At 41.2% G+C, this 26,068-nt stretch overlaps 4 protein-coding genes, 1 long non-coding RNA gene and 1 other non-coding gene across 10 annotated transcripts in view; 4 read left to right on the forward strand and 2 right to left on the reverse strand.

Moving 5' to 3' along the window:
* The window catches only part of LOC128888926 (homeobox protein Hox-B1a), a 19,303-nt gene extending 545 nt beyond the window's left edge, over positions 1–18,758 (forward strand). Inside the window, exons 2-3 of one of the 3 annotated variants that reach the window (XM_054146147.1) lie at positions 9–2,113; positions 16,980–18,758. In XM_054146147.1, the coding sequence (XP_054002122.1) occupies positions 1,162–2,113; positions 16,980–17,470 (1,443 nt within the window). In that variant the 5' untranslated portion in view covers positions 9–1,161 and the 3' untranslated portion in view covers positions 17,471–18,758. The remainder of the gene's footprint in view (positions 1–8; positions 2,114–16,979) is intronic. The other 2 variants (XM_054146149.1, XM_054146148.1) reach the window with 2 other exon arrangements.
* LOC128888949 (uncharacterized) overlaps positions 1–19,484 on the reverse strand; it is a 69,608-nt gene extending 50,124 nt beyond the window's left edge. For both annotated transcript variants that reach the window (XR_008460348.1, XR_008460349.1), the window contains exons 1-2: positions 19,014–19,484; positions 16,950–17,230 (exon numbers count right to left, since the gene is read on the reverse strand). This is a non-coding gene — a long non-coding RNA (uncharacterized LOC128888949). The remainder of the gene's footprint in view (positions 1–16,949; positions 17,231–19,013) is intronic.
* LOC128888929 (homeotic protein Sex combs reduced) overlaps positions 1–26,068 on the forward strand; it is a 252,696-nt gene that overhangs the window by 226,068 nt on the left and 560 nt on the right. The window contains exon 3 of one of the 2 annotated variants that reach the window (XM_054146153.1): positions 25,757–25,834. In XM_054146153.1, coding sequence (XP_054002128.1) covers positions 25,757–25,834 — 78 coding nt within the window. Of the gene's footprint in view, positions 1–25,756; positions 25,835–26,066 lie in introns of those variants that run through there. The other variant, XR_008460345.1, reaches the window with a different exon arrangement.
* LOC128888943 (mitochondrial import inner membrane translocase subunit Tim17-B-like) lies at positions 20,082–21,355 on the reverse strand. Its single transcript, XM_054146180.1, has 2 exons — positions 21,205–21,355; positions 20,082–20,760 (listed from the first exon to the last, which is right to left on the reverse strand). The coding sequence occupies exon 2, from the start codon at positions 20,743–20,745 to the stop codon at positions 20,257–20,259; it is 489 nt and encodes a 162-aa protein (XP_054002155.1). The 5' UTR covers positions 20,746–20,760; positions 21,205–21,355; the 3' UTR covers positions 20,082–20,256.
* LOC128888932 (uncharacterized) lies at positions 21,738–23,851 on the forward strand. The gene is made up of 5 exons (XM_054146157.1): positions 21,738–21,843; positions 22,060–22,419; positions 22,660–22,857; positions 23,076–23,387; positions 23,549–23,851. Exons 2-5 carry the CDS (start codon positions 22,096–22,098, stop codon positions 23,774–23,776), a joined length of 1,062 nt encoding a protein of 353 aa, XP_054002132.1. The 5' UTR covers positions 21,738–21,843; positions 22,060–22,095; the 3' UTR covers positions 23,777–23,851.
* On the forward strand, positions 24,138–24,210 carry Trnav-aac (transfer RNA valine (anticodon AAC)). Its single transcript has one exon. It is a non-coding gene; the product is annotated as a tRNA-Val (tRNA).

Raw genomic sequence — 26,068 nt, forward strand, 5'->3', positions numbered from 1 at the left:
AGAGAGAGAGAGAGAGAGAGAGAGAGAGAGAGAGAGAGAGAGAGAGATCGACCGGTTGCAAGAAAAAAGAAAGAGGACTCTGAGAAAAGAGCGCTGGCAGGCAGGCAGAGAACGACGTACCCACGTCGGAGAAACGGAGGCGAGGCCCAGGGTATCCAGGAAGGTGGGTACCGAGATATAATACTCGACTACCTACCCGCTACGATAAGTGTCAACTGCAGCGTGCCAGATAAAAAAGAAGGAACGAAAAATAAAATTTAGCTCGGGTGATCCATCATGAGGTTACGGGCTACGGACGCGCAGGCTCGGTTTGGATTGGCTGACTCCGCCCACGAACGTTCACGTGACTGTTATCGAGAACCCGCCCAGTTTGGAGAAGGCAGCACCTTCTCCGGCTAGGCGTACGTAGAGCATTGCTTTTGCCACAAACACGAAGGGGCGAGCGAGATCTCGGCCTGGAGGAACGGAGAAGGGAAGACCTGGACGCACCAGACCCCTGCGGCTCGGTCTCACCTGCGTGTGCAGGCTTCGACCGTGCCGCCTTCTGCCAGTCGAGTCCACCTAGCCAGTCCACTCCAGCGACCCTCGTCGACCGGATCGACGATTACGCGTCCGCTCTTTCTATTATTTTCGCGAATAACGGTCTGTTCCTGCGTCCACTGCCGCTTCGCGGAAATGCCTCGGGATCGCTGGCGCCCGCGTCTGCAGTACTTACATCGCCAACCAGGATTCATCGTTCGCGAACGCTGGTGATGTCAGCTCCTCGTGACAGAAGCGAGAGTTCCTGATAATTGGTCGGACTGAAAGTACTCGCAACTCTCGGTTGGAGTGCCATAGTTTGATCCTCTGAACATTGCTCACTGTTCGTCAGGATAACTCGATAGAGAAGTGCGTCTGTCTGTGATATCAGTGTTACTCATCCAGATCGATTTCGACAGCCAGGTTCGTAACGTCGCATTTGAAATCCTCGAGAAGTGTACGGGCAACTGGTGGCAAGTTACCGCGATGTAAACCGTATCCTCGACCTGTCCTTGTCGTAGCGAAATACTCCCTCCTCTTCCTCCCAATCTGTTCCCGATAAAACAGCGAGCAGCGAAGGACATCAGTGGCGGCTATCAGCAGCAGGTGGCCAATTGATGTATTCGTCTCACCGCTACGAGGATGATGACGATGGACATGGGCATGTACGGAACTTACAGCAAGCCTGACTCATATCCCAACTACGTGTGCACGGGTCAAGGGAATCATCATCATCATCATCATCATCAACCGGTATCCGTCGGTGGCCACGTGCCGGTGCCTCCCTCGCCGGAGCTCGCTCCGGCTCATTATTTCCCTCAGACAGCCGTGTCTCCTTACTCGTCTTCCTCCTCGGAGAGCTTCCTCGCCGCGGAGTCCGCCACGTCCTCCGGCACTCCTCCTCAAGGATTCTACTCCCCGACGGCCAGCGTTCTGCACGAGGACGGATCCACGACCGCGATCATCTCCTCGGAGAATGGTCTGAGCTACACGAACCTGGACTACGCGTCCTCCTCTTCGTCCTCGTACACCAGCCAGCCGCAGCAGCACCATGCAAACGGATCCCACGGGTCGGTCGATCCTCACCAGAGTTACCACGTTCAGCAGGCGACGTACAGGGACGATCACCACCACCATCACCAACCATCTACGGTCAGTGGTCTTCACCAGAGTTCGATAGTCCCTGCCGGACACTCCAGAACGGACCACGAGCAACAGTTGCATCATCAGTCTTCTAGTCATCACCTCCATCATCATCACCATCACCACGAGCCCGACTATCAGATCCCAGTCGCCGGAACGACCAACTATCTTCATCAACTACCATCCACGGAAGATTCCTCCCTCCATTATCACGCCCAGATCCGACAGAACGACTATTCCACCGGTCACTACAAGGAGGAAAACGCTGACCAGAACGCGTACCACGTGCTCCAACAACCCGGGCATCCCCAGCATCCTCATCAGCACGGCCACGGCCACCACCATCAGCAGCATCCTCACGGCCATCATCCTCCGCCGCAGCAGCAGCAACAGCCACACGTACCCACTTACAAGTGGATGCAGGTCAAGAGGAACGTGCCCAAACCCGTGGGTATGTAGATCTCTAAGATGATTTATTCGGAGGTGTTCCGGGGCCCGTTGCGCGATCGTGCGCGGTCCAACTACCGTGAAATTAGCATTTCAAGGGGTGGGAGCGATCCGGTAGCCGGTCGTTAAGTTCTGTTTATCATTCGGTTATATTAGAGTGCATAGACGCGCGCCTGTCCGCTCTTTCGATCGCTATCTTCCGGTAAATTAATGGTCGATCGGGACACGCCGTCGAAAAGAGATCCTTTTGTGCGAAGCGATCGGTACGTTCACGTCGACGAGTTAATCCTGTCTCCTTTACCTCCGTGTTCGGAACCCCGAGTGCTAAGCATGGCCTGCTCGATTTTTCCAGCTTTTCTATCGATTCAAATTCAAGCCTCTGCACTCGAGGCCTTTCTTTCTGTTGCCACGAATGCTAAGCTTAATCGGGTCAACTTTATCTCGTCGACAATCATTTTATCGACATTTCGAGTTCCAAAGAAATTAAACCTAAACAAACATTATTGTTGGTCGATTTACTGGGTGAAACCTAGTGGGACTGAGAGTCACATCTCGTGTGCAAATGGTCAATCTGCTTGACGCTTGAAGGGGACCTAGCAGGATTTAGGTCGGGATTCGGCTGTTTGTTTCCGTTTATCTTTTTTTCATAAATTCTGGAGTCGATTGCTATTAGTCAACGGGAATTCTTGGAAGCACAATTTGTAACGTTTAAGCCGTGGCACGACCCAATTGTGGCTCGTTGAGGACACTTTACGCGAGATCATCCATTGAACACGGGCCCCAATCGAAGTTCAGTGGTTTTCGCTTGGGTGGTGAATTCAATTAAGATTGACGGACAACTGAAATGTGACGTACGTGTTGGCCGACGACCTGGTGCCTTTGAAACGCACACTATACCTAACGAGATTAATAAAACGTGACACGTAATTCCGGTTCGTCGGAGTCATTAATCCTGCACGTGCTTTTCAATCGTGACCCGTTACATTAATCCTTTTTTATTCATTGCTTTGTGTTTTATGTATCGTTGCCAATCGAGGGCCGAAGATAGGCTCCCAGTATTTGTAAACATTTCAACAGGAATTCGCGTACCTTTGACTCCCAGGGATCGATCGATCTGTATTGGTGAACGCTAACGATCGAAGAACGATCGGTAAGCGAATAATTGTCGAGGCTGAAATCAAAACTGACGGCGATAAAACGCGATGATTTGCAGGATAGTGGTAGCACCTCAGATAAATCATTTTACGTTCAACGACGAAAGGAAAATTGGAAATAGTTGGAAACGACGAGGAAATTGGGTGCGATGAATACAAATGGGATCGAACAATGTCTAAGTACAAAAGATACACTTGGTTCAACACTCTTGCACCCAGTACAAGATTCTTGCACCAATCGAGATTCGATACACTCGGCGATAAGAGGCTCTTCCAGAGATACAACGAAAATTTATCGGTATTTATACTGTCCCCCACCTTCGCCGCCTGTTGTTTAGCTCCTATTTATGCCTATGCGACAATCGTAAACGCCACTGATAAGATTATGCGCACGAAACCAGTGTAACGGAAGATACTTGGGGTTTTACGAGAGTATCGTATCGTAGCGACCATAAATCAACCGCTTGCAAACTGCTCGTCGCCTATCTTTTGCCTACAAGCGACTCGATTACTCTAGCAGGATTCCGGAGATGTTTCAATTTCGGCCATCGGATTTGAAGGTTACGATGGAATCTTGATCGAACGAACATTCTGTGATAGAGTACGTTAAATGACTTTATCCTTATCAGGAAACTCGAGTCAGAGTTCTGGCTGAATGACGAAACGATTAATTGTCAAGAAGCATGTTGTGGAGTCAAATTCTCATACAAATATCGAGTAGCGGTGTAACTAAAAACGAACGATTATAGACGAATGGTGGAATCCAGGAAAAATGTAGACTCCAAAATGGAGTAATTTTGCTTAATAAAACAAAAGCAATAATCGATGGTATGTTACGAAAACGTGAAAGCAGAGATTTTGAGAGTTTTCTCGTCGATAAAAAGAATTGAGTTTTCTACATCGCAACCAATGTGATTACGTTAGATTTCAGATTGTTTACAAACACAAACATCGTTTCGCAGAAAAATATCCGTTCTTGTAAACACAATTTATCGCGTACATCGGATTCAATGTTGGTTACGGAGATATTGGTAAAACCTGATAAGATTCGCGCTTACGAACGAAATACTTGCACTCGAATTATCAGATTATTTCGGGATACGTGAGACGATAAGTGATAGCGCACCTATCCGTTTTAATTAAACGACGATACATCTCCGAGACTTTCGCAATCGTTGGTGAGCTTAAAAAAATACTTGAGCGAACGAAACCTTTGCTGTCAGAAATATTTTTAGAAAACTTGTAGTTCCAACTAACAAAAGTAAAACCAAGAAATGGTTCGATGTTAGTCGATCCAAACCTTCGCGTTTAACGGACAAGGATATCGAATTGTATTTTTTTTTTATTGACATATCCTTGCGCCGATGAGGAGAAATGTATGCTTGGACTGAAATCGTTGCTTATAAAAAATGAATATGATAGGTGAAAAATATTTATCCCGAATGCATCATATTACCATCGCAATTCTGGAGTCGTAAATCGCCCATGATTTGCGTAAGTATGTCTAATTATAAGAGTCACAGAGGTATGAAAAAATTTGATCGTGTGGGAAACGTGATTCCAGCTAACGAACCTTAAAAAAAACTGCATGAATAAATAAGCCCTTCACTGCGACGTTTGAATCAATTGAATTTCAGCGATTCAGATGCGGTTTCTTCGCTCTGGTCGAGCTGGTCGACAAGACGTAAAAGCATTTTTCGCGCGAATATTTAACGACATAAACGTCACGATACCGTACGAGTGTTTACATAAAACCAGAATACAGAGCGCGAGACTTAAACGTTACCAAGGCAGAATTTTAATGATTAATTAATATCCAGTGAATTCACTATGTTAATCGAACACAGATGACGGTGTCTCGGATCTTGAACCTTGTACAGATTTATTTTAAAATGAACAGCAAAATTAAACGTCTTTACAAGATTTCGTAACGTTTTAAATGTTTATTTATCGATTTATCGCAATGGAAATTGCGAGACACAGTTATTGACACTAAACCAACCACGACCGGTCAAATAACAGTTTTCAAATTTTTGTATACAATTCTTATATCAAATATATGAATTATATACAATTGTTTCATGCATCATTCAATATAGTTCAACGTAAAATATTTTTGCATTTAATTGAAAAATGTGTCTCTAAAACTAGTCGTTTGTCCCATCTCGATAGAAATAGTTACAAATGAACGTCGGTAGGTTTAGCGTAAGGTCTTGCCCCCAAAATTCTTCGAGCGGAAAAGTATTACGAAATTACAAAACAAAAGTGTCGTATCGCGAATCACTGAAAAGCGGGAAGACAGGCGGGGTTCCTTCCCCTAACTCGGCGCTAATTTGCTTAACAGCCACGGGGCTCGAGGCAATCGCCGGGTTCCGAGAGCGACTGTAAAGCCTAGCCCGTTGAATGAAGCTTGTCAGGATTACCAGCGTTTCACTTAATAGCTCATTATAATCAAATTAATAATACCAGTCGTGAAGTAACAGAGGGTGACGCTTATTACGGCAGAACATGCGAACGAAAGTGTACCGCCCTCGGTCCTAACCTCTTTTCCATCCTGACCGCGACTTTCCATCTGTATTTCTTATCCCTATGCATAAATGGAATACCACCGACACTTTCGTCGTAGTCGTTGTAAAGCTGTAATTCGAGTTCTCGTCAGTTCTTCATCATTGTCGCTAGCTATTAACCTGCTGGACCGGTTAATTTACTCAACGTGTCGCGTAATAAGACCTGCTATTAATTATTTGAAGTTAGGTGGGTTAAGAACTTTCCCACCTTTTGCTTGGCTTTACTATTTCATTTAAAGTTTTTCACTCATGTAGCACTAACTAACGCTAAAAGTACAATAAGTGGAATGAGAAATGTATACAAAATGCATTAGGAAGTGACGCTGTTCTTCTGGGCAGCTTGAATTTTCTTTTTCTTTTGCAATCGTGTTCCTCAAAGAGTTGACCGAGCAACGTGAAAGGATACCGTGATTATATCGTTTGAGTTTAAGGTTCTAATATAGAAGTGACGTAATTATGATATCCTAATTTCTTCGAAAAATGCACGTTTCCTTTCTCGTTTTGAGATATCTCACTTCGAAACTTATCTTTTACGTTCTGAATTATTCACGAGAACCTAACGACGTCAAATATCGTAAATGGCGGCGTTATCCCCACACGATAACACCAAACCTCGGATTGCAAAGCCCAGATCGAGCCATAAAAGCGAAAAGCGAGAATATCTAAGCTCCGAAACGTGATGAAACAGGGTTAACGGCGAACTTTACGTAATGTATGTGAAATGTTAGCATCAAATTCAATGAGTGCGAGAAAATGAACAACTCAGGATTGATTCAATCGAAATAACGAGATGGGCGGAGCAGAGGAGTGGGGAGATTTCGGTAGATTTTGGTTGGTTAAGTTTTTTGGTTGGCCAGGATCTCACAATAGGTCCGCTTTTTCCCTTCGTGCCTCCATAATGTGTTCAAGGGGGTCCAGAATAGAGGGTCTCTATGGGGACGCCCGGTGCGGACCACCCTTCGCGGGTCAGGGAAACTGGGAGAAAAAGGGGAGGAGTGCAGAACGAGCCAGAAAAGAAGCCAGAGGAGAGACGAACGTCGCGACGCTGTCAGCCTTCCCGATTTATCATACCAGACTCGATTTCTTCTCTCTATAATCAATAGCGGGATTGGGCGATACAGCAAGGAGGAAAAAGGGCGGAACAAACAACCGACCCTTCGTATAAAGCAATCGTAATTCCACGCATTCAAGACGGCTAGGCTCCCTGAAAAAAACGTCTTCTTCTCGCTTCATAATGTATGCACATTTGTTTGTATCGATATCAATGAATTGTTATTATCCATTTCATTTAAAGAAATTTCTTCAATAGACATAGAGGGTACGAGTATTTATGGGACTGACTGTATATCATGGGATTCGTATCAATGTCTAAAAGTCAAAGCTCGCTTCAAACATCGTTGAACGCCCGTCAAGTTGAATAATAACGTCTTTATGCATTTGTTCGTATTTAAATGTATCATAGCCGCTGGCGTTTAGCGTAAATCACCACTCACAAACAACCGACCCTTCGTATGAAGCAATCGTAATTCCACGCATTCGAGACGATTAGGCTCCCTGAAAAAAACGTCCTCTTCTCGTTTCATAATGTATGCACATTTTTATGATCGATATCGACGAATTGTCATTATCACCTTACAAAGGAACATCGAGAACTGTCAGGCGGCGATTTTGATGAAACTTCGAATATACGTTCAGTGGAGATTACGTTAACGGGATTCGTATCGATGCCTAAGTCAAAGCTCGGTTCAAACATCGTTCAACGCCCGTCAAGTTGAGTAATAACGTCTTTATGCATTTGTTCATATTTAAACGTATCGTAACCACTGCCGTTTAGCGTAAATCACGACTCACGCGAAGGCATGCGATCCAAGTTATGGCCATTGTCGACCTCACGGCCATGTTTGGCCGTTTCATCGGTTTTACGGCATATTTTACGTTACTTATGAATAGAACAAGTAACCGTCTTGATTGCACGCTTTTCCTTCGCCTACGTTGGTCGTTTCACGTTCGACCGTGTACACCTGCTTGAATTTTGCTTTACGACGTCGCGTCACGTATCGCATATATGATATAGGTGCGCATTTATAAGGGCACAATCCTCGGTTACGTACAGACTACCGGCTGTTCTTCTTAATCCAGTTAAAACGTTTTATTTCCAATCATTTTTTCGTCTCTTTATACACGATGCTTCAACGATGATTTCTCGTTCGTACCTGTGTTCGCAATGGTCCTTTTATTTTCCTTATTGCTCCATGCATACTTACTCTCCTAGTATTTATACGCCGTTTCTATTTTCTCTCACACTTCAACTGCTCTTTTTTTGTTGATGCTCGTGGTGTTCGCAATTTCCGTTCAACGGAATCTTCCCGTTCATTTTATTTGTAAGATTGTTTAGAGACGTTTCACTTGCGTCCTGCCCTTGTCGGTCTCCGTTTTGTGCGAATTATACAATATAACACGCGTGACTTTTCTCTTTATTTCAAACAACTCGAGTAAAATCTTCTGCAACGGACAAACTTGGAAACACCCGTTGCGTATATGCATAACGCAGTCGTAAGCGCCTAATGCAATAACCGTTGCATTATAGATCGATAAGATTACCATCATTTTTGACGACACGATTTTTCTAATTTAACTAAAAAGTTTATAATTCGACGACAACTACTCGATACGCAACCGTGTTGTTTGCTTTCCTGATCCAGATAAGGGTTAATTTTGATCTGATCGAGATACGTTCGAGAACTGTACTGAGATTTGGCTGACGATTGACGCGACGCGAGTACTTATACGGCAATCTTCGAATTTAGTGAATTCGATTCACAGATCGAGATGTTAAGTCATCCTACAAGTTCGCGCTGCGGACTGAGCCAATATTAAATAAAAAAGCTACAGAAATGTTATAGTGACGGTATAATGACTATGTCAGAAAGGTGGGAAAATATTGTAGAACGTGAGAGATTACCTTTTCTTATAACACTTAAGGGTATATTTCGTGTATTAATTTGAGTAGCAAGAAAATAAGTGGCATGAACTTATGGGACGACCTGAGAAGACTCTGTTGTTATTCATGGTAGATGGTGGAACGAAGAAACGAAACGGGTTGGTAGAAAGTTTACGACTTTCGTGCCAGTAAAATGCCTTCAACGAACCTGGACTAGCTCGAAAGTATCGTTTGTTTCTTTTGCTCTCCGATAGTATGCAAGATAGATTGAAAATGAAGCGTCGAGAAACAATCGCGGAAGAATTCTCCGTTTCGGTGACCATCTAGGCGTCCGATGATCCTCGAATCGTACTCGAGCGACGACTAAAAAACGAATGCTTGGACTCGACGAGGAGTCGCGCAAAGAGCGTCCAAGGAACGGAAAGAAGTGGGAGCAAGACCAAGCAAGAAGCGAAGTGAAAATGAGCGTGAGGTAAAGAGCTCGGGCGAAAAAGAAGAGTAAAGGAAGGAAAATAAAGAGAACGAAGAGCAGGTAGGTCGGTCGGTTTGCGAGGTAGAGCGGAGCAACTGACCAGGCGGGCGAAGCCAAGCAAGCCAGGCAAGCAAGCCGAGCAGGCAGCGTGTTGCGGCGCAGCTAGGGCCGTCGGCGGACGCGTGAGTGAGTGGCCGATATCTCGCGAGGGGATCAGAGGATCGTTCGCGTGTTTCCACCCGGGCTGCCACCCGCCGAACCTGGCAACCCCGGATCCCGCAACTCCCGCAACAACCCTGTCGCCTGCCTAAGTAACTGACTCTCCCTTGCTACGGCCCTACCTCGAGCCCCCGACGCTCTGCGGACTCGACGCCAGCTACCCACCAGGCCATGCCGAGCAACCCCCGTTCCAGCCGCAGCTCTGACAATCACCAACCCTGTCCACGTGTCTCGCTCACGGTGATTTTCATTTCCGCGGCACTTCACCGACGATATATCGCGCCCCGAGAGCCACACGGCTCCTAGGCGAAAAAAGCTCGCGCCTGCGAGCTCGCTGATACGCGTCGTCACCCAACCGACGCCTGACCTATCGAGCTTCAAAAACCTCCGGCCAGCCGAACTTGAAAACGAGACCGTGTATGCCCCTTTCATCGTACCTAACCTGGAACGTCAGTCTAGATCTGGAATCTAGCTATGTTTCGCGATGGTCACGTTCAAGAATATAAATGGAAAGTTTCGTAAATGTAGGTTTACTGTCCTCATACATGTCCATAATACGTGCATTTACACATATATTCGGAATACTCGAAAAATATTGTTTGAGATACACGACTTGCGTTCGTAACGATTGAATAATTCTTGGTAACTAAATTTAAATTAGAGTTAGAAAAAATCGGAGTCTAGTGGTTAACGGGTCCGTTAGCTCGAACAAGCAGACCATGCAGGTGAACGTAGCCGAGCAAATACGACAGATCGAGCGAGGCCAATAAAAATGAAATTCTTAATACGTCAAATCGACTGGCCTCGAGGCCATAAATAAAGTTGACTGCACGCAAGCGTTCGGCACGTAGATCACGGCGAGAAATTCAAATTTCAGCCTTAACAAAGGTCAAATACTTATTGCGCGAAATAAAGAAAATCGGATTCTCGATAGTAATATGTTTTTTTCATGATAATTCGTATCGCGAAAAAAAAACATATATTTATTCCGCTGCACGTATATACAGTTCGCTAGATTGACTAGCGAAAACGAATGATATTGCAATCGACAAGAAGAAGTTGTTCGGCAAATTCGCAAGTAGAAAGGTCGCTGAAGTTATCGACGAACCGAATGTAAATCGTGCTACGCCTAATTTTCAGCGGGAAACGCTTCGAGTGTCGGCACGACACGCACCCTGCCGTTTACATGTTTGCAAACACGACCAATCTGGATCGTTATGTTCGACATGCAGCCTAACTTCGCTGCAGACAATGTTGCCATTTCGCTAATCCTATGCAATTTCAACATTTTCAGCGTCTCGAGCGTTCGAGCTTTAAGAAACGTACATTATGAGATTAAAAGTTCAGAGGGTACCGAGATTTAAAACTATAAAGGTACTGTAACACGTCGAATTGAATTCTGAATGAAGACACTTTTACGGAAAGGTGTCGCGAAAATGATTAAATCCTCAGCGATCCGTTGGTACTCATCGACGTGAAATCTTGATAGCAAGTTTGATGAAGTATTCGAGCGGACCTAAGGTATAAGCAAGACGGTGTGTACTCGCGACGGAGAACAGGTTCGATTCGAGTTCGTTAAGGTGCAACGGAATTTACTGCGTGCTAAGAAACGAGCATGCTTTTCCAGGAACGTCGCCGAGAACGTCAACGAACGGCTGAGGAACTTTATTACGAGGAACGCGCGTAACAGTAAAACACGATAGCGCTATTGATGCCGTTCGAGTAACAATAACGGTTTTACGAGGCTCGTTAAGCCTCCCGATATTCCGTATTACCGTTCAACGCAGCCTTGTTAGCCCACAAATAAACGAGCCTCGCGTTTCAGGAAAGGCTTCCGCGCACTCGCGGATTTAATATCGCGCGTGGAACTGAGAACGAAACCGCGCCAAGGCTGCGTCGCGAATTCCTGGGATCGTGAATCGCACTTGCACGAGGACAAAAAAGGAACAAAGATGTTTTACGATATCGTTATCGATTACGGTACACCTAGGATTGTCCCGAGACTAAGTCCACTCAAGAAAGGACCATGAGTTGGAATAAGTTTTTTCGCATCGTCTAATTGGTACGAATTGTTTTCGGAGGATGCGAATAACGTTTCGAAGATTGCTCACTTCAGGTTTTACGTTCGTCATGGACGATTATGCCATCGACATTTACGACTCAAATATTTGTTCGAAAGAAAGAGCTAGATCGGCTGGCGTTGTAGCGTGTAATCGGATGTGGAAATCGGATAGGTTCAAATACAGCTGGGTCCTGATGAGCTGACGTTTTTTTGCGTCGAAAGGTGTCCTGCTGAGGTACCAGTAATGGAATTTGGTACGTCAAAGATAAAATTGATTTCGCAAACACGAGACTAGACCACTGCCAAATCTTTCTAATGATACGTTAACGCGTTGACTGCCAGACTAATACTCTTGAAAATTTCTACTGTGATTAAGTTTCGTTTCCAGACTATTGGAAGCTACGTAATCAAACATTTATGGTGGTATTTATTTTTATAACTTCAGCGAAGGTTAAGAATTTCATTCGAATTTATTTTCGTTGATACTTAACATTCAGAATTAATTTTGTTCGTTCTTCGGTGGAAAGCACTGTTACCCGTATATGGGTGACGTGGCGATCAACGTGTTAATTGAACACTCGTTGTCGATAGTCATAAAATCCTTTCATTTTGCGAAAATAATGAATCGATAGTTTACACGTTAATCGTGGAAATTTATACCATTGGTCAAGAAAGTGAACAAATTATTATTTGGAAATATTTGCAAATTAGGAAGGTTAGAGAAGGAAGATGCTCCCCTATCGAGGAGGATCTTTCCGGTAACATAATACCGAAGGACCTCGTGGTTGGTCGCGCACACAATCATCCTCCTCCCGTTTCCTTACGTCATCTGCACCGTGCCCCCTGGCTTTTAGCCTTTGAATAATATTTGAATTGCGTAATGCTCCTCTAAAAGGGGGTTCGTTACCGCATAAGGGGCAGATGATCCCGTGTGATCAACGGATTAGTGTCTTTCGAGCGTGCGATTTTATCGAGAGGATTAAGGAAGCTGCAATCCAGCGGTTAGTGTTAATTAATGCGATATACTACGCGTAAATAGCTAATCAAAATGAAAACTGTTAAATTCCATTTATATGTTGGTGCCTACACGTCCAAAAACGAAAATTTACACCTTCGTAAACGAGCCAATGTTTAAACAAATCTAGAGGACGGCGAACAGCTTATAATTTTAAGTAAGATATTATAATATTATCCGAACGACGCGACGGTATGTAAACAAATTAATTCGAATTCTTCGTTTACCAAGCGCATCCTCGCAAGAACCGGATCGAGAACCGGAACTCTAACTCGCGCTCAGGCTATCCTTAATATTTTCATACGCCTCGATCTCGATTCTTTCCTCTTCTGTTTCCAACCCTTCTTCGATTCGATCTCTACTTTTCCTTTTATTTCCAGCGAGATTCTCGCGGCTTGACGCGATCGTCGAAGCGGCGCAAAAGGAATGCGCAAAACAGAATCCGTTGAACGTTCCCGTAGCCAGAGATGAGCAAAATTCTTATCCAGATAAAAATCTCAAATAACGAAGACGGGACAGACGACTGCTTATTCGTTACTGATTGACGAACACCAACGATTCGCGTTATAGAATCGTGCGACTAATATTTGATTCGGATGTTACCGATTATTTTCTATCGTTAGTTTGCAGTGGTACTTCATTTATCATAATTAACGTCATCGTCGAATGACAAATTATGTTCGCATTGTGCGCTCGATTAATAAATCAAAATATCTAAAACACGAATTGTATGATGCGTTCCACAATGAAGAAGTAAATTGCTGTTGTCGCGCGGTAGATATTTTGAAACTCGGTCGCGAACAAAGTCTTGGTCGTTTGGTCGATATTCGTCTCACAAAATGTGGACATCGATGTTTATTTTAGTGATCGGCAATATTCGCAAAAACAACATCGAAACTTGAGATAGCCGGCTTTTTGGCTCGGGACGGCAGTGTATCGGAACGGAAACTCTTTGAAACCATGGTCGGCTTTCAGAGTGAGTTGTAAAAATTGAAAATTGTTCACGCGGTACAATTTAACGATGGCCGTCAACGTAATCTACCAGCTTTTCCCCTCCATCGCCCCTCTCCCTCCACCGTTTCAGCCGTTTTCACTCGCAGGCGCCGCGTAAAATAATAATATTAAGCCAGGTGAGATTTAATCAGGGGCCTTTGAACGCAGCCAGACTGGCATGCATGCTTCGAAATCGCGGCTAGGTGTTACCTGTGTTAACCCGCGCGTGCATTCGCCCACAGCCAACGATTGCTCGTGTCGGTACAAGTGTGCGAGAACTACATTCATGTTTGACGACGAACTTAGAAGGGGATTCCCATTAGGAAGGCAACTATTTATGTAATTATTAGACATTCTCAACGATAGGAGTAAGGAATACAAACGTACGTTTTTCAAGTTGGCAAAACTACTTATTATAACCAATGACCACAGCAGCGAGGAAAGAGCACACGCCCCTTGAAAAATAATTAACATTGTCGAAGACCCCTTTAACTCCGCGCTATCAGGGTCTTTAATCCATCGCAATTTGTCTATTCCTATATTCTGTCACCTCTCACCCTTTCCCTCGACGCGTCGTCCTGTTCTCATTTGCTTCTTATGTCCTTCAAGTTAGATAGGATTGCCATTCGAAGGAATATCTCGCGAATCGTCGGTGACATTTGCTGGGGCAGAATATTATTTAAATGAACGCGACCATGCGGTATACGGATCGATGAGAGCTGTTAAGAATTTCAATGAATGTTGTCGCGGTAGAAATTAATCGATTGTGATTCGCTCATTCCGCTCGAGTAAGCGTTTCCACGATCAACCGACGTCAAGATTTGTCTTGCGAAAATGAAATCGACCGTACAAGCTAATTACATTGTAAAAGAACAGTTAACGACGTGTATCGCGCGATTTTTATCGATTACTCAGTGGCGAAACAGTTACGAGATACGCGTTACAAGACTTCTGTTTCTGTTTCGAAAAATTACAGTGTAAAATTACCCTGTCTGCACCACAAACACGTCGCAAGCAACCAATATATCGAGATATTGTTTCCTCTCATCCGAATATTCGTTTATTCGTTTAAAAATAAGACTTCACGGAGCCAATGAAGTCTTATTGAATTTTACTTCGTTGCGTTTATTTTCAAACAAAGTAATATCTGAAAAAACGCTATCCTCGAAGTCCCAAGGAAAGTTCCACCAACCAACGCTAATGACTCTCGAATACGGAGAGGTTACGTTGGCTGGTGAGTTCCAACAGCGTCGTATAGAAAATCAACGGTAGCGCGTTCTGTTCTTCCGTTAAGGTGCTAAATTGATGAATGAGTCGTGAAAACGGAAAACATTTCATTGTATCGCGGCAGCCGTGGGCTAATAGAACTTGTCCAACTTGATTATTCGGGCTTGAAGATGCGTGAGCTAATGGCAAAGGGCAAAGTTCGGGACGCGTTGTTTAAGTGACTGATGTTTCCGGATAATTCGAAAAAAATCCGTGAGATACGTAACGAACGGACGACTCCGCGCCTGCGTTTGTTGGGTTGTGCGAGAAAACTTCGCGAATTAAAATGTAAAAAAAAAATAATTCTAGAAGGAGCAAGCGCACGAAACGATACGGGAAAACATCGTATAAAAAAGATGTGGCTCTAAGGCGGTGCCTTGACAGTTTCGTCCACCCTCTGCCATTAAGTAAATTGACTTCCACATACCGCCGGACTAAATAACAATCTAATTTCCATAATGCGTAAACGACGCCACCTTGTTTCATCGGAACGCATCGCTCTTTCTACCCTGGCTAACTGCATCGTCTTCTCATGAAGTTCTACGATAACGAAGACGCGTAAACAAGTCTTCAGAAATATCATACGCTCGGGTGTATCTAATCCCTCCTTATTAATCCTCTATATGAATTTTTCAAACGTAAGTAGTGTTCTTTGAATAAGATACTCCGACGTTTCGCCAACATTGCAAGTGGACTCTTCAAGTGACACACTTATATTTCTCAGCTCTTCATACACGGTCTGTCTAAAAAGAAACCGAACTTTTGCTATTAAAAGAAATAAGTACAAGTAAAGTTTTTACACGCACGTTTATTTACTCAAAATAATCTTTCTCTGCGTCAATACACCGTGTAGACCGTGTAATTAACATTTCGAAGGACCTTTGCAGCTCCTGTTTTGTTAGCCCGTTTAGTATGGCGGTTACAGCGGCCTGAATCTCCGAAATGTTGCTATAATGTGTCCCTTTCATTAGAATTTTCAATTTTAGCAAAAGAAAATAATCGCAGGGAGACAGATCAGGCGAGTAGGGTAAATGAGCCAAGGTAACAATGCCAATTCCGATGAAAAGGACACATTATAGCAATATTTTGGAGATTCAAATCACTGTAACCGCCGTACTAAACGGGCTACCAAAACAGGAGCTGCAAAGGTCCTTCGAAATGTTAATTACGCGGTCTACGTATCCCCTACGTATTGACGCAGAGAAAGATTATTTTGAGTAAATAAACGTGCGTGTAAAAACTTTACTTGTACTTCTTTCTTTTAATAGCAAAAGTTCGGTTTCTTTTTAGACAGACCGTGTATATTTATGAATTAATCAATGCTCTGTGTTACTTTACACGAAACAACGAGGAGGATGATTCACTCGTTTGACGAGATCCGCCATGATAGTTGGCCACTGTACGACGTACAGTTGCCAACACGTATGGAATTCGTAAAACGCGCAATCAGGTACCGATTAAAAAATATCTTTGGAACTAACAACCTCGAAATGTCTGCACGCTCTTGTGACTACAGATTGGAAAACGGCAATGCGAAAGTTTCGATTACACAATGTCTTCGGAGTGACCAATACAGTCGGTCGATAAATATGGGCAAAGTAAAACGACGTAACAATGTTCCCTTGACATTCGGCAACAGCTGACGCAATTTGATCCAGATTTAGGGCTTAACCCTATCGGCTATCGGTCCACCACAGTTGGACAGGTTCGCTCCTCAGGATAGTGGCCAGCTGTATTGAACAACAAACGGCTGCCCGTCGAAGGACTAGAGTTAAGCTTAATTCAGCGTATATTGCCTTTAACCTCTACGATGGACACGTTGGGCACGTACGTCGGGAATTAACGTTTAGAACCAAACTGCGAAGGGACATAAGCCAAATGTATCCCCTTACGTGTCGCGAGTATTAGTGATGACCGAATTGTTAACCTTCCAAAGCTTTAAATAGTTCTATACTGTGTCAGAACATCCTTGCATTTATCGTTCGCTAAACATTCGTTCGGACGTAGCCTTTGCACGACCATTTTGTAATTTCCATTTTGTCGGTAAGGAGCACGGAATACAGACCGCAAAGTAGGAAATGTCATGCGAATAATATTAACCGCGATGTTGTTATTAAGACAGTAATAAATATTAAAACGTAGATTATTCACCAGTAAAGGAAGACTTGAAATCTGTTGCAGCAGGAAAGACGAATTCAAGCGTGGGCGAGTTCGGCGGCAGCACGATCAGGGGAGCCAGCGTATCCACGTACTCCAGTTCCACGAACGGTCCTGTAAACTGCCTGACCGGCGGTCCATTGGCCGGTATCGCAGGTGGCTTCAACAACACTGGTCGTACGAACTTCACGAACAAGCAGCTCACGGAACTCGAGAAAGAGTTCCACTTTAACAAGTACCTGACCAGAGCAAGACGCATCGAGATCGCCTCGGCGCTGCAATTAAATGAGACGCAAGTAAAGATTTGGTTCCAGAACAGAAGAATGAAGCAGAAGAAAAGGATGAAGGAGGGTCTGATACCGACCGAGAACGCAACCGTAGCACCGATTGGTGGCGCTAGGAGTAGCAGTAATTCCCCGACCAGTTCCTCGAGCCACGAAACCGGTGGTCTCGGTTTATCTAATTTTACAAGCGACAATAGCCGAGAATCGCCACCCTCGTCTTCGAAAGATTGACGCGATCTTTGCTGCAGCAACGAACGAATTTATGGTCTACGTCTTAGCGACGATTGGTGAAAACCGAAAGAAAACCGAGAACTTCTTTTAAATTTCCCGCGACTCGAATGGTAATTTAAAGAAATTCCTCTGCTGCAGCAAGAAACGATGATCGTTATCCAGATATAATACGTGAAAAATCAATTGCAACAAAACGAAATAAAGTATGGGTAAATTGTCCTTGTAATAATATATTACACCACTTCCCGATGAAATTGCAAATTAACTATCAAAATTAATCGAATATAGAATAGAAATTGAACGACATATACATATACCAATTGTACGAACTATTTATTTCGTTTTTAATTTGTATATGCCTCGAAGGCAATATTAGTAGAACCGATCTGCGAAATTAATTCTTGAAATGATCCATAAAGGTTACCATGTACCTCAGTTTGTGTAAATGGTATAACAATATTTATATATATAATTATAAATTTCCAATGATCGAATGCAGTACATGTATCCTGTAAAAAACACTGTGAAAATACTACTTTAGATGCATATCAGTTGCATCTAAAGGCTTATCTTCTTTTTGGTGAGGACAATTATTGTTTCATGTTATCATCTGTATTTATACTTTATTCTGCAAGTAATTTGTATCCTGTACCTTTAAAATTAAAGTGCATTTAAAGCAAGGTGGGATATAAACAAAATATTGAGATAATTCAAGAACTCTAAATTGCTACTAATATCCTTTGTAAATTTTGTATTTTTAAAGAAGTAATTAGGTACTGACAAAAGTATTTAAAAACTCATGTTACTATAATATAACTTGTATCGTTATGCTAATCTAGTATATAGTTATATCCATATCATAATGATGGCATGATAACAATAGTTGTGCTCCCAATTTGAGTATGTTCTGTATGTATGTGTATATAAAATCTAATACAAGTCTTGCGTCAATGACATATACATCATTATACATCAATGCATCAGAAAATTAAAAATAGACAAGCCAGATGGTATGTTGCTTTTATAGTTAATCGTACAAGATGGGAATGCATAAACTGTACTGTATAATGAACTAGTCTTTGAATGGCAAGATTAGTATTGATTCTATTTAACTAAACTTGACCACTCGAAAGTTTATAAATTAATATAGTCATATAGTTGTATGGATTATATTGTAATCCACTAAAAAATTCTGTACCTAAATAAATTCACACATGATGAATTGTGATTAATCTGTAGTGTTACGTAGAATTCTATAGGAAGAATAAAGTATTATTATATTACTCTATGAGAAAAACCTATGAAATTCTCTAAAACTACCCTGAGTAAAATACTTTTATTCAACCTATGCTCGTATCGCATCTATACAAAACAATTAATTTCCAAAATCATTTAAATTGTAAGCCGCCCTTACCTCCTATCTTGGAAAACGTTAGAATAAACGTGACCTACTTAATTTTCGATAGTTAAATCTCAGATAAAATTTGCCTGAGTCACGTCACGCTACAAATAAATCCTAAACAATATCAAAAAACGTAGGTACCTTTAATTATTTCTGAAATACTTTGGAATATCTATTCTATTCGTCTCAGACACATTCATTACTTGGCACTTCTGAACTTCTGACGAAGAATTTAAAATCTATCAGGCTGACCAATCTTCTAAACACATACCTCGAATCAGAATAGCCACTACACTCTGCACCGAATCTAACGAAGTTGGTGACGCTGCATCTTCATACTATAAACACAACTTTCAGGTTATGTGCAGAGTGTTGTGCGAAATGAATGGTCGGTGTCACAAACCATTTGATTCCGACATGTGACGGCGAATCAAGTTGTTATTATTTACTGTAATTTATACGTCTGCTACTCGTTAAAAAAACTGACGAATCAAGCAGTTCTTTGAGTGAAAAAATAAAAATATAGTTCACGAAAAACACTTGTTTACTTCTACATCGTTGAAAACGTAATTAGCACTTTATGAAATTCGTAAACAAATCATCGAAGAATGGACGACCAAGCTAGCTTAAAAATTACTGCCAATGAATTTCTTGCTTTTCAAAGAGAATTGAAACACGAAAAGGAACTTCTACTAAAAATACTATCAAAGATAGACAATCAAGTACACAGGCTGCAGGTAAATATTCTTTTTATATGTCACTCTTTTCAAAGGAAAGTAGTACTTATTGTTATAAAACTTCTCAGGTAGAACAGCTTCACTTACTGGGATTAATGAACAAGTCATTGAAAGATTCCGAGGAAAGATCACCATCTCACGAATCTGTAGAAGATATACAAGAACAAGATCCCACAAATAAATCCTTGGACTTGTCTATAGCTTCAGCTTTCAAATATTTTCAAGAAGAAGACGAGGAAGAAGATGTTTAAAAAAAATTCAATGAATCATACATTTGTACATATTATCAGTGATAACCTACTTAATTCTATTTTGTTCAAGCTTATCACTTCACACAAGAATGAAATCTAAACTTAATACACTGTTGATTTATTTTACCAATATATATTATATTAATATATCATTATTATATTTATTCTAGCTGTCATAGTTGTCTTTTAACAGTTCAATAAAAATACGAAAAGAAACAGTGTTGAATAAAAAACAAACTATTATTATTTCTTAAATCAAAGGATTCAATTGTCTGTACAAATTTGACGTATTAGGAATAACATAGCTTCAACTACGATCGTTTCAAAGAAACTGAAACGTTTGTACTTAATTAGTCGGGTGTCATTTGAAATGGGTCTAAAATATTTATACATGCTCTACGACGGATAGCCTTGCGATGACGACCCAAGATGTGATGGATCATCCGTGAAAGACGGAGGTTTGAATTGTTCTGCAGACATACGTGTGAAAAATATTCCTACACCCTCTATTAAGGCCAATAATACTCCACCGATAACCGCGCTACCAGCCATTGCTGGTAAACCGTTTCTTGCAGACAGTATGCCACCAGTTGCTGCTCCACTGATAATAGAATTCCAAGGATCTTCCTTTTTTCTAAGATGAACCAATGTGCAGTCTATCGTGGAAAACATACCACCCCACACTGCAAAATTTCCGGCGATAATCGGTGACCGTTGTTTAATGGCCATTAGACTTCCAAGAAATCGTTTACTCATTCCACTAGGTGCATTGCGAAAGCCTTTAATACTTTGAAACAGGGTACCACCTATAGCACCCATCATGAATGCACCACCACAGTCATCTACTATACGCCATGGGCATGGTTCTCTCGAGTATTCTTCCATTCCTCAATTGATTTCCTATGCAAAAAAACATTTGAATTTAATAGAATAAGTAAACTTAACAAAACAGATTCTCAAATTTATTAGAGAATCATTGAATTTTGTTGTTTGGGACCTGTCCCAATTACCTGATGCCCTAAATAACCGAAATCTACTGTATTTAAAAGTAACCTTTAACACTAACACTTTTAAAGTTTGAGATAAAAGTATTGTCATTTCATCTTTACTATCGCGTTTAATTTTATTCCACGTGTGTATTATATAAAACGAATTCGTTGATAAATATTTGAAGAGATCGTAAGAAGTATGATTCGTAAAAAATAATATATAACATAAGTGAGGTTATGTGCTCAATCCTCGTGCATAATTCGTCAACCTGTGTCTAACAATTCTAAATATCGTCAAATATTCGTTACAATAACTACTCTGAACGCGTTTATATAAACATTTTTACGTACTTACCATAAAATTATTCCAAATACTTCCAAACCCAAAATACGAAATGCCGTCCACCGTCGATTACGGCACTGCGACGAGCGTAACTATGATAATGAATTTTTTTTCACTCAAACGAAATTATACACCATTACAATAAACGAAAGCGACACAAAGCAATTTAACGTGACGAATAATTTTTCATGTTTAATTTTAGCAATTTTAATGAGTGTTATAAAAAATTCATTTTCTCTTAACACTTCTGTTGATTAGAATCAAATCGATGTATATGAATAATGCTACGATTGCCAACCCGCGTTATATGATAATTTTAAGTAAAATTATAGTACATGTACGACTCGATACGATTATGTTCTATTGCATAGCAAATGTATCGACAATATTTTTAACGCCCGAGCGAATGGTTAACAAAAATTAACTTTATTAAACACTCGCTTCAAATGCGTTACGATTTTCAGTTTGTTAGCCGTTCGACTGGCGCACATCTACGATAGTTTAAAATAGAATGAGCCGTAGAACGTCCAAAAATACATCAGACTTTTGGTTAGTCCTGGATATCCAGTCGTTTTGCGTGAAAGCAAATTTCGTGTACAAAGGAAGCATCGTGTTCCAAGGAGCGATTCAATTGCTTCCTCTAACCATTCGGTAATTTTAAATTTAATACTTGGTCTTGTGCTTATTGTGGGTCGTGCAAATCGAGGTACTATCAAGTTTCGAAAAAATCGTCGATCACTGATTTTCTCAAATTTACTGTCCTTTGTAAGAGTGTTTAAACAGCGAAACGTGTTTTTTGTTCAGAAATATTACTCCGTTTAGCAGTGAAAATACCTAAGAAACAAATTCGATTTTCGTCTGTTTTAGTACGCGTGTCTCGCATAACAGTGACATTTCTCGCAGATGAAAATGTCAGACACGGAGGCGCTTAAATTGGAAGCTGATCGAGAATCGTGTGTACCTGAAGCAACGAACCCTAATCAAGCGGATAATGCGGGAAACGCACCTTCGCCCGATACCGAAAATGCAGCTGTCCCCGCAACCGAGAATCAAAATGCACCTGCACCAGCCACGGAATGTGTTGTTGCGCATAACTCGGAAAATCAAATCGTAGATGCACCTCTGAAGGAGGTGACTGCAACTGAAAGTGAAACTGTAGTCGAATCGACAAAGGGAATAGTAGACAACGTTGGTACGATTTCTGAGAGCAAATCAAACGAACAATCGGTAATTTCAACAACTACCAGATAATGTCAGACCGATATGTCGATCTACAATTGAAAGAAAAGCAACTGATCGTGATTCATGTTGAGAATAACTCTTACAAGATATATACTGTAACATTTTCGCAACACATACAGCCATGAAATCTAATATTTGGTTGATTATTCTTTCTCTGTTTTCGAATTTCAGTTTATGTATTTGGAGATTCCATTCGAAACGACTTAACAGCCATATTTTTTACAGCCACATGTTCCTGAAATTCAGCAACCGCCGTCCATAGGCGCGGGAGATACTTGCTTGGTCCTAAAGCACGACGAAATCGCTGATAATAATAAAGAGATTGATGGAACATCGATATCGATAGAAAAATCGCTCGTGGACGATGATAAAAAAGTAAGCGACAATGAACTTATGATATCGAAACTGAAACAGGAAGTCCAGGTAAGAATTGAGGATAAGGTGGGTCGAGTAACCGTAGTCAGACCTGGGAAGAAATTATTTTTATTAAATACGAGGTTTTGGAAACCTGCTCTATTGCTTCACTGCATTTCACATTAAAGTCATCCCTTTTTGAAGAGCACCTTGCGTTTTATTCAAATAATGACCAGGTCTGATGACGATATATTCAACAAGTTTAACGATTTCCATTTCGTCCGTAGAAAAGGATCGAGGAACGAGATTCATACCAAAAGAAACTGCAATGCACCGAGAAGAAGCTGGCAGCGTTACAGACGTCGTACGACGCCCTGATGAAAGGCGAGGGCAACGAAGTCCTTCTTCGTCGCATGGTGGACCAACTGAAGGGTAAACTGATACAGACCTCGTTGCAATTAGAGGATCGCATCCGCACCGTCACCACTCAGGAAAAGCAAATCAGCGCGTTGAACAGCCAAGTGGCTTCTCTGAAGGAAGTAGAGTCTCTTACCAGGAGTCTGTTACAAATTCGTAACATGGAAGTCAAGCATCTACAGGTAAACTGAGCTAGAAATCTTGGAAACACAGTTTATTTGTCTACTTATTTCTGGTTCATTTGTCAGTCTTTACAAGCAACTAAATTAATATCTCCAAACCTTAGTCTGATTCCTCTAGAACGAAGTTTAGATTACAATTTACTAACCCATCGATAATATAGGCCGAAGTCGACGACATGGAAGTTCGAATCACCGAAGAACGGGATCGATACACCACGATGATAAATAAAATGGACGCAGCGGTGAAATTGAATGCGGATCTGAAGAAGGAATACGAAACCCAGCTTTGTCTCTTCCGAGATCTTCGAGAGAAGTACGAAGAGAAGGTCACGTTGTTGTCAGAAGAGAAGCGAGCTCTTGAAAATAACGCGCAAACTGTTCCTCAATAAGTTCCATTAAACACCCTAAGTTGTGTTACTTTATAATTACATTAATTTGTATAAAATAAAAAATGTTGCTAGTGACGTGTGACTGCGCGATTTTATTTTTTTGTACCATCTATTCTATTGAAAACTAAAATTAATAACGCAAAGAATATCGTACAATGAATGACATTCTATCAGAACTATCTCTGCCGCAAATATCGTACTAATGAAAATTCTTTGCAACAGAAATCTTTTAACAAACAAAGTACACTTTGGTTGCAACATTCTTTGACGTTTTCGTTACGTGTATTTAGTACAGTAATTTATTACGAAATATTAATTTTATTGTTCTTTATTAATATATTTAAAAAACGTTATACCATTCGTTTCCGTGGTGTAGTGGTTATCACATCCGCCTAACACGCGGAAGGTCCCCGGTTCGATCCCGGGCGGAAACATATTTTTTTTTTATTTATTAAAAATAGAAAATGGAACAGTATCATTTCGTTTTTTATAAACTATGTTTGATGATTACTATGGTGTTCTCTTTACCTGAAAAAGGGATTCTATAAGTTCATAATTGAGAAGTCTGGAACGTATGAACGGATCAAAGTACAAATAATTGTATGGATAAGAATAATAACGAATTACTTGTATGTGTGAACCAGCTGACACGTTCTTTAAACATTGTCGGGGAATCCGTTAACGGAAAACGCGTGGTTATCTTTTGTTGTTTTCGTTTCGTGGTGCTTCCCGCTGGACAGAAGAACTTTCACCTTAAATAAAATTTGTTCTTGCAGTGACTCTCGATAAATCAGTGTTTCTCAATCTTGTATCGTCTGTAAACTATGTACAATTTATACTTGTACCTATCTCCTTCCCTTTTATGCTCGCTGTTAATTAATAAAGATTATAGTATATTGACTGTTTGCTTATAATATGTAATATTATACAATAAAATATACTAGATTAAAATATACATGAAATGTCTAGTTTTTTTTCTAAATAAAAGCAAATCTGTATACTCCCAGAATAGTAGAAATCCAGCAGAAATTAAATTTAACGTGCTTTCTATAAAATATTGCGTATATCAATATAGTATAATAAAATTAATATAATGTAATATCTACAGTTGAAAGTTACAGTAAAGTAACGGAAAAGATGTAACGAAAAGTATGCGTCGCTCAGAATAAGCGATGGGGAAAATCATTAGAAAAACATTCTGATCGCACATGTGTACCGCGTAGACGGTGATTCCCGGGTAAGTATCGAAAGTCCTTGAACTGCCGCGCACAACATGTTCTACAAATCGTATAAATACGTTGCAATCAAATGTATCAGACATCAGTTTCTCCTTAACTGCAGAACCATCGACATCTACCGGATAGCAATCGCTGGTGAGACAATAACAGTCACTGTATAACAATTATTTTATCTGTGAAAGTAACATTTATAAACATTACGCAATATTATTTAATCTTAGCGTGCTAAACACACATCCATCATGAAGAAGTTTATGGTCTTGTCAGTTATGGCTGTCGTTCTTGCAACGATGGCCTTTGGGCAATCCATCGAGGGGCCACCGAAACCACTAACTTTACCTCGAGAACCAGTATGTATATGTTTATTATTAATATGTTGCGTTGAAAGAATGGTATTAAATATGAAGGATTAAAATTGTGAATTACCCTCCTAGCGTGACGCTGAACCGGAACCTGCCGCTGTTTACGTACCAGTACATTATCCTGGTGGTCCTCCACGTCCACCTCCACCGGTAAATATTTATTATAAATTATATTAAGTATTCACGTTACATTAAATAACTCCAATTACTTTCTTAGAAGGTTCGTCGGGAAGCAGACCCAGAGGCTGAACCATCCCGGCCAGTATATGTTCCTCCCCCACGACCACCTCACCCAGTACGTATATATGTAATACATACATCAACTTTATTTTAATAAATAATAACAAAATATTTAATATTAACTTTATTACTTTTCGTAGCGTCTACGTCGTGAGGCAGACCCAGAGGCTGAACCATCCCGGCCAGTATATGTTCCTCCCCCACGCCCACCTCACCCAGTGAGTATATATATAATACATACATGAAATTAATTTTAATAAATAATAACCAAATGTTTAATATTAACTCTATTGCTTTTCGTAGCGTTTACGTCGCGAGGCAGACCCTGAGGCTGAACCTAGCCGGCCAATATATGTTCCTCCCCCACGACCACCTCACCCAGTAAGTATACATACATGACACATACATGAAATTTATTTTAATAAATAATAACAAAATATTTAATTTTAACT

Source organism: Hylaeus anthracinus, unplaced genomic scaffold (assembly GCF_026225885.1).
Source record: "Hylaeus anthracinus isolate JK02 unplaced genomic scaffold, UHH_iyHylAnth1.0_haploid 11994, whole genome shotgun sequence".
In the NCBI taxonomy this organism is placed as follows: domain Eukaryota; kingdom Metazoa; phylum Arthropoda; class Insecta; order Hymenoptera; family Colletidae; genus Hylaeus; species Hylaeus anthracinus.

Coding starts and splice junctions, on each gene's coding strand:
- LOC128888932 (XM_054146157.1), top strand. CDS start 22,096: ATGAAAATGTCAGACACGGAGGCGCTTAAATTGGAAGCTGATCGAGAA. Junction 22,420..22,659: donor GCAAATCAAACGAACAATCG/GTAATTTCAACA, acceptor TATTTTTTACAG/CCACATGTTCCTGAAATTCA. Junction 23,388..23,548: donor TGGAAGTCAAGCATCTACAG/GTAAACTGAGCT, acceptor TCGATAATATAG/GCCGAAGTCGACGACATGGA.
- LOC128888943 (XM_054146180.1), bottom strand. CDS start 20,745: ATGGAAGAATACTCGAGAGAACCATGCCCATGGCGTATAGTAGATGAC.